Below are 14,545 nucleotides of genomic sequence, written 5' to 3'. Positions count from 1 at the left end.
TTGTTGATGCAGCTCAACTTTTTCGTGCCTATATGTGGGCTGAGTGGCACCAAGCTTTTAACCCGAGTAGGATTTTGCGATGGACACCATTTGGTACAACGTCCACCTAGGCCCGATACGAAAGAGGCCTAGCAGCGATCCAATTACACTCTCACCGTCTCACGGCCCAATATCGGAAAATAAAATACCGTGCCGATTTATAATTAAAATTAAAAATATACTGTTCATTCAATTTTTTCTCATGAATATTCGGGATGTAAAATTTTTTACGTAAATATACCATCGATCTCGCACAACCGTTATGCGAAAATGAGGTGGGTGTGATGTCGTGGGCGGTATCGCGCGTTGAAATTAAAGTGCGAAACCGCGTGGTCGCGCGCAATGGAAGAGCGAGACTATATGGTCTCGCGAAATCAAACAGCGACATCGTCCAACGGCTTCATTTGATTAGTGCTTAATTACTTAATTGACAATTAACTAATAATAATTAGAGACTAATTATCCTAATTAACTAATAATGATTAGTCTCGCTCTCCCATAATGCAAGACCGCGCGGTCTCACATTTTCGCCGCGCAATACCGTCCACGACATTATTCTTGTGCAATGTTTGTACGAAATCAATGGTACATTTACGTAAAAATTTTTGCATCCCGAATATTTATGAGAAAAAATTGAATGAACAGTATATTTTCAAATTTAATTATGCCGATTTATTGTTTTGTATGAACGGTTGTGAATGAACAGTCTTTAATTCACCTACGCGGAAAAGAAAACACAATCTATATATTCAACACTAGCCTGATCGGAGCACAGACTGCGGTGCATATCAGAAGTTAGAAATTCACAGGATTTTAAGTTCGATTTTCTAGTTTAGCAAATCGGAGGTTTATTCCATCAACAACTACAAGCACCGCTTGGACCTATATTCCTCCCCAATCTGTGAGTTTGTGTTCCCCTCTCTGTGTAGCGAAACAGGACACGAACTCGATCTGTCTACAAATCTCGCGGCTCCTCGCCGAGCAGGAGCTCCCGGACGATCTTGTCGCCCAACCCGTCGGCGCACATGAAGAGGTGGCCGCCCTCGGGGTGCTCGTGGTACCGTACCCACGGGAGCTTCTCCGCCACGTAGCGCTGCGCCTCCACCCGCACGATCTTGTCCTCGCGCCCTTGCCAGATGCTGACGACGCCGTCCCCGTTGGGGAACGGGTTCTCGATCGCCGTCGGGTCGAACTCCCACGCCCCGAACAGGATCGTCGCGTCGCGGCACAGCGAGTGGTAGGCTCCCTGCTTCGTCGCCCTCCCCTGAAACAGTTTACACGCACGGCGAGCCCATGTCAAAGCGACTCTCTGTTTCGTTTTCATTTAAGGTTTATTCTGCACGAGTGCGTCTTTTTTTACTCCTAAGTTTTAGTATAGTTGGTGGACATGGGATCCGGTGCAGGTGCTTACCCTGTCCAATTGGCCAGTTCTCTGAATCTCAGCTAGGATCTCCCAGTCCTTTTCAGTGAAAGCCTCGGGCTTCCCCTCCACGATCGGTGAGATCCTGAACCACTTTTGATTGAACCAGGCGTAGAACAGCCAAGGCATGTGGTGCGCGATCCAGAACGTCCTCCGGTCCCCGACGTCCAGCTTGCGGTACGCACTGGCCGACACACTGGCGGGCATCGGCCACCAGTAGTTCACCGCCGGCACGACCAGCGCCACGCCGGCCAGCCTGCAATCGTCCAACCTCTCATCAGATACTGAAAAAGAAAAGACCGATCAGATGAACTGATGCTGTGATGCATATGTTTTGACCTGTAAGGGATGTAGTTGAGGCAGCTCCACGCAACGTAGCCGCCCATGGAAGTCCCAACCACATAGAACTTCTCCCCGAGCTGCAGCTTGTCGGCGAGCTCCTCGACGTCCGTGGCGTCGCTCTTCAGCCCCCGCTTCGGGTTGGCGTCGCTGTCGCCATACCCAGCCCTGTCGAAGTACAGCAGGTAAATCCCCAGCTCCTCTGCCAGCTCCTGCAGTTAAATTAAACAGAGGGGATCAAGGTATAATTCACAACCAAGAACTACATCGACGATCGCGCATGCAAGTTTAGCAGCAGCAGTTGTTACTTGGGACACCGGGAAGTCGGATTCCTTGGTGGAGGCGAAGCCATGGGAGAAAATGATCTTGTACTTGGCGATCTCCCTGCCGACCCCGGCTTCCCTGTAGGCCAGGTTCCGGCCGTCCTTGAGCTGGACTCTCGGAGAGGAGACCGGTGGCCCTCCCGGACCGCCCAAGATCGGCGGCGGCGGCGGCCGCGCGACCTTGTACGCCCAGCCCAGCAGCGCCACTGCAGTGATCAGCACTAACTTGGAGAGCGCAACCATCGCGAATTCCTGGTCGATCTACGAACCTGCAGAGATCGAAGGCAGTGAAATTAAAGAAACTTAGTATAACGCAGGTGACGCCCCGATGATTAGCCGGAGTCCGAGCATGCTTACACGGTGCAGGCAACATCAACATTTATACCAGGAAATCGTAGAGACGGAGCGGTTCTTCTCACAATCTCATTTGTCAGTTTTACTCGTCAGTGTGCAGCGTGAAGTGGTCACCTCTCGTGGAGTCGTGGTCAGGTTTACATGTGAAGTGTCTATGTCGAACACCGGCAGTGGATCAGACGATCAGTGAATGGTACGATAATGATTGTACCGTGGTGTTCTGCCGGGGTGTAGAGTTGGTCGAACTCGCGGGATCGATCTTGCAGATCGCGGCTATGAGATCCACATATCTACATCATCACCCATATCCATGTCAATTGTACCTGATGTCTCCAAGACTCCACTTGTACACGCGGGGACTGGTACGATTGCTACGAATGGTGGTACCGGCTGGCAGGCTGAATTGGCCGTAACTGCGTTTTTTTGTGTAAGGTGCAACTGCCGAGTCCGTTCTGGCTGCTGAGCTGTGTGCTACCGGGGGGAGCAACAAGAACAGCGTGATGTTGATTTTGTTTGCAGTCCGATCGATCTCGCTCGATCTGTTCGTTTGAGACGACAGGAGGCACTGGCGTCTTCTGAGAGGATTGTTTTACTGTGCTCCTAATTAACACATGATTGTTACTGTTCGAAATGATATCGCACAATGCACATCCTTAGTCCATAAAAGTATTAGGTTGGTACTTGTCCATGATTTATTGCTGACTTCTCTTGATGGAAGTTAGAGTATATGGTATGCAGAGAAAGTGTGGACAGGCTAGGCTTAACAGGCAATACAATCATGGAGCTGGGCAGCTGGACTTGGCCATATAAAGATAAGTAGATAACGACAGATCAAGAACTCTTGCCCGGGTCATCATACGAAACTAGAGGAATAAAGATTCCATGAGAAAAATCGCTGTTCATCCGTTCCGATAATAGGAATGGAACAATGAAGAGGGAAAAGATGTTCGTTCAGAAATGAAGTGAGAGAAGATAGGAAAAGTCTCGCGCGCATACTTACAGTTTTGAGGGAAAAAAAGAGCAGCAAGATGAACATCCGGTGAAACACTATTTTTGTATATGGTTGAGGCAAAGTGGCCAACCAGTTCGTCTCCCTCCTCGCTGTGCTCCGCCTCCGCACTTCTGCCGGCCGGCTCGCCTCCCCGATCCCCGCTGCTGAACCTCGCCGCGCTTCCGCCGCCACGCTCGAGCTCGCCCCAGGCGGCTGTGGATCTCATCCATCCATATATCTCAAGCAGGACATTTTGCCAGCCACTGATTGGTCCACTTGTGTATTCTCAGAAAAAAAACAACCCGTCCACTTGTCAGTTGTCACTGTTAGAATTGAAGATAAATCTTGAAATTACAAACGGTAAAAAAGAAAATGAAAAAAAAAAAAACTCCCTGCACTGCGCTACTTGCCTACTCTCCTCTTTCTCGCTATACGCACATACATCAGTCATTGAAATGTGGACTAAAATCAGGTTCTTGGTCCTTCCAACGGAATCAAGGAAATAAAATTACTCAAGAAAAAGATAAAAATCTAGAGCTTTCCAACATATACCTGATAAAAAATCACACAGGAATGTTTAGCTTATATTCATATGGTTATCTAAATCGCTTATTAGCAAATAAAAAATTATTTATGAGTAATTTTTTTTATATATGTATCCTTAGAGACTCAAAAGCAAATGATATAAAATAAATTATATCAAATTCAAAATTAAATTCTAAAATTCAAAATTTAGCTTATAAGGATAAGTATAAGCCATACAATAAGGCCGTAAAAGAACCGGTGAAAAGGATCTATCTCAATGTAAAAATAGATAGGGAAAATAGAAACAGATCTGAACAGGAAAAAAATATTCCTAGATAAGAAAAACAGAAACAAGCGGTGTATCGTAGCCGCCACAAAATTGGAGACAACGAAGACGGTAGCCATGACATTTTCCGGATCCTTTGGAAGCTGTTCATTCAGGGGAGCAAGGGTATCAAGTCGTCGACGACTAGCCGTGATGGTTTATTAGTTCGTAAATGCGGATGCTGGACGCATCAACCAGCCGATGAACACCAAGGTCGAGCATATCCATGCCGTCCATAGCAACAATGGCCACAAGCTCAAGCTCGACAAAATCGACAAAAAGGGAGGGAGCAAGGAGGTCTCCAGTAGGATACATCAATGGGGAGGTTCGAGGGGCAACGTCGTTGTTGCCGCCATCATCTTCCTATTGCTCTCGCTGGCATCGTCTTCCTCATTGGTTATTATATCCCTTTTTTATGAGCTCAGACATGCATTATCGGTAGCCATGGCTCCAAGACGCCAGATCTAACAGCCTTCAACTCTCAATGGCCACAAGCTCCAACGACAGCGACAAACAACAAAGCACGATGGAACTAGCGAGCTGTGATGGTGACAAGGCATCGAGATCCTTCCGCCTTTTCTTTTCCTTTATATTTCCTTTTCACCCTATTAAGCTGGTGATCAAATAACAAAGTTGTTTACTGTTTCGTAGTTCTTACAGTGGATTTCCAATCTTTTTGTTTTGAAAACTATAAAGTCCCAATCCACAATTAAAATATTTTATCTATAATAAGTTGTGAGAGTAACCTCACATTCATAGTGTGTTAGTTTTATTACGTGATGGATTTTATTTGTTTAGCTGATTAAATTCAACAATGTTAGGTTTTAGCACAATTTAAAGTATTATAGACTTAGTACAATGTCTCTATATATTGAGATAATCGAGAGAGGGAGGTGTCAAAGAAAAACGGTGTCGCCATGGAGCCCAGGACCCACCTAGATATCTGATAGAAAAAACGATTTAGAAAATGCTTCTCTTCATATATTAACGAGAAATCACATTGACCAAATAAAAAAAATCTATGACGCTTCACGTACCATTATGTAATTTTTTGAAAAAAAAAAGGTCTACGAAAGGGTACAGAAGTAAGTTGTAGACTTTATATAATTCAAACCAAAAAAATAGATCAAAATCATGATTCTAAGATGCATTCCTAATAAGACATGTGTTTTCTCCAATGTGTGACCACTCCGGGTCCACACCAGCCATGCGCACCATGCCTGTGCAACTGCGACACACGTGCCCATGAAACCGCGAGAGTCGACTCTGATACCATTTTGTAACGTCCCGCCTCTCCGAGACCAGGCCCGCTTATATCTGGCAGCTTTCATAGGTCATAGACTGCCCTCGCAGACCAACACAAGTTTTTTCCCATCCCAAATTGCTCCAGACCAAGCACGCTTAACCTCAGAGTTCTTTGGAGATCAACAACAGGCGCGCTCGATCGAGCATGAAAACAAATAAAATGAGAGTGAGAACTAAGCAAAAAAAAAGGTATGTGTGCAACAAAGGTTTAATGGAAAAAAAATACAATTATCATGAAATTCATGCAAAACTCCTCGGTAGGAAAGAAAAGGATAGAAAGTAAGTAAAGGGAAGATGGGAGAAAAAAAAGTAATGAGAGAAAACAAGGTGATTTGAATAAAGTTAGATTTGTGTCTTGATCATTTTTAGGTATTTTTTTATTTGTTTAGCTGATTAAATTCAACATTGTTAATTTGTTAACACAAATAAAAGTATTATAGGCAATTTGTTAACACAAATAAAAGTATTATAGGCTTAGTACAATGTTCCTATATATTAAGATAATTAAGAGGGGAGGTGTCAAAGAAAAACGGTGTCGCCATGTAGCCCAGAACCCACCTAGGTATCTGATAGAAAAAAATGGTTTAGAAAATGCTTCTCTTCATATATTAACAAGAAATCACATTGACCAAATAAAGAATCTATGACGCTTCACGTACCATTATGTACTTTCTGGAGAAAAAAGATTTACAATAAACAATAAAATTAAAGGGTATAGAAGTAAGTAGGAAAAAAACCAATATCAAAATCGTGATTCTAAGATGTGTTCCTAATAAAACATGTGTTTTCTCCAAACGATCACAGGTGTGCTCGACTGAGCATGAAAACAAAGAAAATGAGAGTGAGAACTAAGTAGAAAAAAAGGAGTGTATGCAACAAAGGATTGATGGAACAAAAATACAATTATCATGAAATTTATGAAAAACTCCTCGGTAGAAAAGAAAAGGGATAGAAAGTAAGGAAAGGGAAGATGGGAGAAAACAAACTAATGAGAGAAAACTAGGGGTTTGAATAAAAGTAGATTTGTGTCTTGATTTTACACTCTATTTCTTAGCACTTACATATCATTTTTAGGTATATGTTAGATTTTAGTTTTCATTTTTTAAAATATTCATCTGATCGAAACTATGTATTGCTAATACTCGATGTTACACAGGCTAAATACCCAGCGTGCCAACGTGCGCTGATTTTCTAGTCTATTCTATCAGCAGGCCAGCAATGTTTGGTATCTAATGGGCCCGTCGGACCACTTATCGGAGGACTTGACATTGGGCCATATCACTTACTGGGCAAGATTGGGCCGATCAGCGTATTGTCCATGAAGGCTGGAGAGAACGACGAAACGGGGCTCCAAAAGCCCGCATGTGCTCATAGGTCGTTATGGCCTTATGGGCCTTGCCGGAATTAGCCAATTAGGCCTTACAATTCCAACGTCCGACGTCGTCTATTAGAGACGTTCAGCTCATCTCATCATCCCCCAAAGGCCTAAGCCCCCACGATCCCCATGCCGCCGTGCAGCGCACTCGTATATTCCACGCGACGCGAGAGACTCGACCGAGTCCAACACGGGCGCTGCTTTTGAATCACCTCGCCACTAACTTTCTACGGTTTGGTCCAGGTTTAATGATGGCGCCACCGTTTCAAAAGGCGACCGATCGATCCAAATCGCTAGCTCGTCCATGTACGCTGCACGCGTATGCCTACCTACGCGCGCGCGCGCAGCTCGTGCATGCACCCGCCTTGAGCCCTTGACACGTCCCAGCTCAAGCTCAAGAGCTTTGAACGGTTGATGGTTGGCGCGCGGCGTGGTGTTGTAACGAACCATGATTTTTTTTTTCTCCCTTCCTTCGGTGCGGTCTGGTCACCCAGACTGGCGCCCATCGGTCGGTCGATCGCCTTTTTGACGGAGTCTCGCGCGCGGGCCACCTGATCAAGGGCGTCGCTCGTTCTACTGGGAGTAAGGTAAAGTTGCACTCTGCCATGTCGGCATAAGTATTTTTCCGGCTCCCGCCGATCTTGCCGATCACGAGGGCGATCACTGAATAGAGAGAGAGAGAGAGTAGATCATTGATAGAGCAAGTTTATAGTATAGCCAACTACTGGTTACAAATTATCTATAGTCAACTTAATAGCTAATTCATACAATAGTTACCTATAAATATATACTACACAATCAATATCTGGTCCCACAAGTTATACACACATGCGTCTTGGAGTTCGTGTTACAGCTGGTTACAAGTCTGTAGTCCGCACTCTTATCTCTCCTCTTTTATCTTCTTAAAATATGTTTATAGTTGGTTTATAATCTGTTATTGTACCTGCTCTTAGAGAAAGTCATCATGAAATGAGTTGGTTCAAATAACATGGATTTTTTTGTTCCTTGCTCTCCTCCCTCGCGATCGGGAAAAATCCACAACGACCGCTTGTTTTTGGCTTTTCGGCGGCAGCAGCAGCAGCACTGCGTTGCCCCGCGTATGGCAGTGTATAGCATTCTGGCGTATAGTGGGAAGTGGATTTTTGTTCCAAAGAGACATTCTCTTGTTTTGTGCATCTTGTGTAAAAACTTTTGAGCTCTTCTTGCGTGTGTACACTAAATAACAAAAAGAAAAATTAATCGGAAAATAAATCCAAAACAGAACGGCAAAAAGAAATAAAAAAACTGGACACCGCTGCCGCCGTAGGTGCACCGGACAAAGACACACGAACAATTCTATCGGGTAAAAAAATAACAAATTTAACTGTAAATATACATATATTAATTTAAATTTTGTTTGTAATTTTTGTTACAATCTGTAAAAGTTGAATTTTAACTTATATGTTTGTGGATTGATACATTACATATTGATCTATCTTATTCATATTTTTTCATAACATGCAACCAACAGGTGGACATCCACTCGAGTTGTTAAAATAGTTTCCCCAATTCTATCCTCTGTTTCCCTGATTCCCTACCCGGTGTACTGCACTTGGCCAACCGATCAGCCCTGCAGTCGCGACGACGCTCCTGCAGCCGCGCGGCACGCGTGGGCCGCCGATGCAAGGTCCGAAACCAGGCTAGCTAGGTACGCCGCACGCAGCAGCCACCAGCACGTACGCCACAAATAGCACCAGCAGCCAGCGATCCTCAGCGAAGAAGGGCCACGCAGCTATCAAGCGCGAACACATTCACACTCTCACGCGCTATCCCATGATCCCAATTCCCAACCCTGGCGGCGGATTTGCCCAATTTGGCTCGTGTGTGAAAGCCTCCAAAAGAACAAAAAAACCATCAAGAAGCGGCCTTGCATATACTACGTACTAAGAGACATACACCCAAAGGCATATAAATGGCCCCCAGCTCCCAGCCAGCCATTTCATTTTCTTCAAGACCGTGACACATGCACTCCTTGACATTAGGCTATACACACATTTCTTCTAGTTCTTCCTCCCCCTCCTCATCTCCCATCTTCCCCACGCCACCAAACCCCGAGAACAAGAAAGCTATATACCATCTCTCATGCGAGTAAATAATTAAGTGAGAGCTCTCTGTGTGCGTATAAGTAGAGATCGATCGGTATAATCGAGGACTACATGAGGATGGGGCTGCGGACCTGCAGCGCCATGGAAGGTGAGGTCGTCGCCGCCTCGCCTTTCTTCGAGTGGCTCAAGCCACCGCCGCGGCCGGCGTCATCCTCGTCGTGGTCGTCGTCTTTCTCCTCGTCGTCCTCGATGGCTTCCAGGGATCAAGAAACAGTAGTACCTGGTGAAGATGGCGGAGGTGAAATTCAAGAAGATCATAAGAGCGGTATGACTTGTTTGCCGCTGCTCAGCATGCTCGAGGAGGGGAATTCGAAGAGGCATGAGCACCCTGTGAAAGAAGAGATCATGAGCAGTGCACACGCAGCCGGGGTAGTGGAGCCTGGCGTGGAGTTGAATATCGGCTTGCCGGTTACAGGATCTAGCGCTCAGGAGGTCACCATGGAGGAGGACGATGAGGAGGAGGATGACGACGACGTAGGGGAGGAGGAGATGGACGAGTGGAAGCCTATGCATGGCGGTTGCAAGGTGGAGGGGGATGAAGAGCAGTACGGCGAGGCGGTGGCGTCGGTGGAAGGGTCGAGCAGCATCACCGCCGTGGGGGATATGTTCGGCGGGGTCGGGGCGGAGAGCGGCGTGGCGATGAGCAGCCGGTATTGGATCCCGACGCCGGCGCAGATCCTCGTCGGCCCGGTGCAGTTCATCTGCCATGTCTGTAACAAAACCTTCAACAGATACAACAACATGCAGGTACTACATGACGTCCTTGATCTTTGTCAGCTAGCTTCCATTTTGATTTTTACCTAGTACATCCCATGTTTTCATAAATTTTGAAATTCTTATATGCTCATCTTTGGAAAAGGAAATCCCCCGCAGATAAATCTAGTTTTAGAAAATATATTTTCAACTGTGAGTCTGTGACCGACACGGACATCACAAACTCACAAACTGAATCTACAGGTGGTGTGACTGCCTGAAGTGTTACGTATCTGAGAATGTACAAAACACACAATTATTTCGTATACAAATCCCCACAATGAGATATTCTCGTGCTTCGGCGCTAATAAGTGATCGAACACTAACACACACTATATAACCACTTCATTCGTTTCTTCAATTATTCAGAACACATACTCCAATTATCGTATAGCTCTCTGATCGATCGTACGTTGCAATATTAATTGATGATGTGGGGATGATGATGATGCAGATGCACATGTGGGGGCACGGGCGGGAGTACCGCAAGGGCCCGGAGTCGCTCAAGGGGACGCAGACACTGGCGATGCTGAAGCTGCCGTGCTACTGCTGCGCGGCGGGGTGCAAGAACAACGTCGCCCACCCGAGGGCGCGGCCGCTCAAGGACTTCCGCACCCTGCAGACGCACTACAAGCGCAAGCACGGCGCCAAGCCCTTCCGCTGCCGCCGCTGCGCCAAGCCCTTCGCCGTCAAGGGCGACTGGCGCACGCACGAGAAGAACTGCGGCAAGCGCTGGTTCTGCGCCTGCGGCTCCGACTTCAAGCACAAGCGCTCCCTCAACGACCACGTCCGCTCCTTCGGTGCCCACCACCTCCCCGTCGCCGAATCCGCCGCCGCCGCCGCCACCACCCCCGCCGACAAAGACCGCATCATAAGCTTCCAACGGTGAGAAATATCGATCGGTCGAGGTCGACGATGATCGATCATGATGTGTAGGCTGCAGTTGCCTGGTTCGTTACTAAGTCTATGTATACGTGAGCACTGCTGCTCGCGTATATATCTACTTAGTACGTTAACCATGCAATTGTCCAGCATATAGACAACAAGTTAATCAAACTATAGCTACTAGCTAGAGAGTAATGTATGCTGATATGTGCATGCATCCGTGGGGATTTAGGAGGAAATTTAAGCAGACTATTAGCACACAATAATTAAGGTGGCTTTCAGCCGGTGCCGATCGAAAGCTGTGAGCCTGTGAAGTAGATGAATTTTCTTCTGCCAGAGTGTGAGCTGTTTAGTGAGGCTATGTCCCCAGCTTTGTATCGGAGAAAATTTCTCAGCTTCACAGGCTAATTAAACAGGTAATTTGGAACCTATTTTAATTTACATGCATTTATTAAACGATTATTGATCAATGAGAGAGCTGATTAATTCTTAACTTATATCGATCGGATACTGCTTAATTTACCATCATATATCTGTGTAGTTCTTGATTAATTACCCTTTTCCCCCGTGAAGTAATCTTTTTTTTATTAATTATGCATGCATGCACTACAATTTTTTTTATCATCAGTATATATATAATTTTGTTTTCTTGAAATCTGCCTGTTTCAAAATTTATAGAAGAGCAAGTAGAATCATGGAGTTCTGATAAGATGACTGAAATAGTGCTATATGTTGAAGTCATTTCTGTGGTTTTCCATGCATGATCGAAATTCTTGGGTCGATCATACATCTGCAGGGGAATTCTCCTTTTGATAGGAGAAATAGTGAATAATTATGTTCATATATCCATGTGAGACCGATATATAATGGTTCAAGTTACATACCAGTACTGATTATTAGCAACTTTAAATAAGCTCCCACATTAATCGGAGAATTAGCGAATAAATTGGCTATAAATCCAAGTGGGAGCAAGATAATATATATATAATGGCTAAGATTAAAATAAGAGCAAGTTGTTAGTTAGATTTTTCATAAATTTTAAATCATGACAATACTATAGTGAAGGCTCCAAACCATGTATAACTTTGTAATATCAACTCCTAATCCCCAAACTGTTAAATGAAAACCTAAAATTAAGACTCCATGGGAATCGCAAATTTTTATTTATTAATTGAAAAACTTTAAATTATTAAATTAAAAAACTTTAAATTATTAAATTAAGAAAATATAAAGAAACTGAAATGTTATTAGGTAGATTCTACATGATCTTTTTGTAAGATCTATGTTTCAATTTAACCTATGACCATTAATTAAGTTAGATTATTTTATTTTTATGTAAATACAATAAAGTTCACGTATAACCTATACCGGAATTTCGATGGAGATTATTAGACCGTTTTGGAATGATACACATGTTACGAACCAGTTGTAAATAAACCATGCATTAGGCAGAAAATTTTGCCAGTTAGCAATACCCATGTATAAAATTGTCCGAGTACAATTTTTTCTTTACTGAGAATAGAGTGTTTATATAAACCCTGATGGACTAAAAAGGTTAATTTAGATTGTCACCCTTAGCAACTGCTTCATGCCACCTGCAGCTAGCATATGACAACCCCGGGGAATGATTTTTGCAGGTAGGAGTAACTGTTCGTCTGCAATCTATAGAAAATCAATTACGTAGTACTCCCTCCGTCCTATATAATATAAAGGATTCTGAAATAATATGACATATATATTCTAATATATTCTAGTACTATGAATCTGGACAGAGAGTCTCTAAATTTATAGTATTAAAATGTATCACATTTTTCATATATATATCTTATATTTTGAGATGGAGGGAATAGTGGATACGAGTGGTTGCTAGCTCTGTTTAATCTCTAAAGCAACTCCTGCTAATTGCCACAGGCGATATATGTAGGTTTGCAGTTAGACACCTAACTAATTTCGACTCCTACGACTCTACTAGTTGATCACTTGAGTCAGGCTAGCTATAGGATAGCATGCGACGTGGAGGATGCTATGCAAATTTTGGCCTGGGTTGTGTTTAGATTCAAACTTTGGATCCAAACTTTTAACTTTTTCTATCACATTAATTTATCATACACATAACTTTTCAGTCACATCGTACCAATTTTAACCTAAACTTTTAATTTTGAAAGAAATTAAACACAGCCCTGGTATGTGGTGCACCGTGCACGCCTTATATGGCGTTTGCTAGCGCCATAGCCGTAGCTAGCAAAAATTTCAACATTCTTCGCGGAGGCATATGTGGCGAAGTCAAACTTAGAAAACGACGGATTCACGCGCAGCTAGATACTAGCTAGCCACCGATCGCGTCATCAGACACGGCCAAAAATCAAAAGGCTAATCTGGACTCAAGTGCGGCGCGGTGCACCTAGATTAAGCGTAAACGCGCGCGGAGACACCCACCAGCCGGGACTAATTATTATGAGGGCTGCTACCCCATGGGATTCTGTTACTTCTAGCAGTAACGGGATAACTAAAAATCCCGAGAGATTTAATACGCACCGTCAATTTCGTGGGGAAGCCCACGCTATCCTGCAATTCCACCTTATCCAATCCTCCCTGGTACCTTGGGTAAGGTACCGAGGTGGTACCTAGTACACTGGTATCAGCTGGTACCCCGATATCGACTAATACCTGGTACCTGGGTATCGACTGATACCTGGTACCATGGGTATCGAGCTGATACCTAGGTATCAGGCCTTGGTACCTGGGTATCGACTGATACCTGATACCCTGGGTATCGAGCTGATACTTAGGTATCAGGCCTTGGTACCTGGGTATCAGTGTGATATCCCAAGTGTGATATCCCAAGAGAGAGGAGGAGGAGGAGTCGCGGGTCAGGGAGGTCGAGCAGCGGGGCGGTGACGGAGGAAGAGGAAGAGGAGGCAATAGATCTGGTGCCTACCTTGTGCCATTCCGTCGCTCGTCGTCGTGCCTCGCTCCAAACCGCCGAACCCGTGGCTCCATCGACGCCGCCTAGAGCAGCTCCTCGTCGCTCATGTTGTGCCAAGCGCTCGCCCCCGGTGGCCGCGTCCCCCGCTCCCTGACCGTAGGAGGCGCCAGCACCGCCGCGGAGGAGGAGGGCGGCAGCGGCGAGGAAGCCAACGACAAGAACGACGAAGAGGAGGAGCGGCTTGAGGAGCTTGATGGGGAGGCTTCTCGGCTGTCGTCGCCCGTGGTGGTCGGGAGCCCCGCCGGCTGTCGTCCAGGTCGTCCGCGGGGGTTGGTGGTGACGACACCGTCGTCGTCGTCGCCGTCGTTGCCACTGCCGTCGTCGCCGTCGCCGCCTCCGTGCTCATGGGTGGCAGTCACAGAGAGAGAGATCGAGTGGAGGGGAAGAGAGAGAGAGAGAGAGAGCGAGTGGAGGGGAAGCGACACTGAGAGAGGGGAAGAGGAGATAAGGCAGTACTACTATCCCGTCTCTACGGGATGCCGTTAGGTAGTTTTTTTGAATTATTATGGCAAGAATATATATATTGGCTTTATCGAGCTAAGAGCCCAGGTGCTTTCCCTCGTCCACATTTCTAAAGGCTTCTGCGTGGGGGTAATTAACGACGACGTAATAACGAGCTTTTTATTTTTGGATCGACCAGTTAGTCCAACTTTGTGGCTCCCCTGGACCGCAACCAGCTGGTCACACACACGCAGCGATGTGGAGCAGCTTGTATCGTCTCCAGCCTTCACTTGGAGTCTTTGTGTGAGTGCGATGGTAAGCACGGAAAAGGAATTTTGGA

At 45.4% G+C, this 14,545-nt stretch overlaps 2 protein-coding genes across 4 annotated transcripts; one reads left to right on the top strand and one right to left on the bottom strand.

Moving 5' to 3' along the window:
• Positions 1 to 688: 688 nt before the first annotated feature.
• On the bottom strand, positions 689 to 3,698 carry LOC127760567 (uncharacterized). 3 transcript variants are annotated; one of them, XM_052284846.1, is made up of 5 exons: positions 3,476 to 3,698; positions 2,107 to 2,390; positions 1,799 to 2,010; positions 1,451 to 1,715; positions 689 to 1,303 (listed from the first exon to the last, which is right to left on the bottom strand). In XM_052284846.1, exons 2-5 carry the CDS (start codon positions 2,362 to 2,364, stop codon positions 995 to 997), a joined length of 1,044 nt encoding a protein of 347 aa, XP_052140806.1. In that variant the 5' UTR covers positions 2,365 to 2,390; positions 3,476 to 3,698; the 3' UTR covers positions 689 to 994. The 3 variants fall into 3 exon arrangements, with proteins under 3 accessions (XP_052140806.1, XP_052140808.1, XP_052140807.1); XM_052284848.1 differs by having other exon boundaries at positions 3,558 to 3,698; XM_052284847.1 differs by lacking the exon at positions 3,476 to 3,698 and adding an exon at positions 2,479 to 3,445.
• A 5,287-nt stretch (positions 3,699 to 8,985) lies between these two features.
• On the top strand, positions 8,986 to 11,275 carry LOC127754285 (protein TRANSPARENT TESTA 1-like). The gene is made up of 2 exons (XM_052279767.1): positions 8,986 to 9,887; positions 10,348 to 11,275. Exons 1-2 carry the CDS (start codon positions 9,192 to 9,194, stop codon positions 10,780 to 10,782), a joined length of 1,131 nt encoding a protein of 376 aa, XP_052135727.1. The 5' UTR covers positions 8,986 to 9,191; the 3' UTR covers positions 10,783 to 11,275.
• The last annotated feature ends 3,270 nt before the right edge of the window (positions 11,276 to 14,545 follow it).

The sequence above is a fragment of the Oryza glaberrima genome, chromosome 1, assembly GCF_000147395.1.
Source record: "Oryza glaberrima chromosome 1, OglaRS2, whole genome shotgun sequence".
In the NCBI taxonomy this organism is placed as follows: Eukaryota; Viridiplantae; Streptophyta; class Magnoliopsida; order Poales; family Poaceae; genus Oryza; species Oryza glaberrima.
This window is presented reverse-complemented; position numbering and strand designations above follow the sequence as displayed.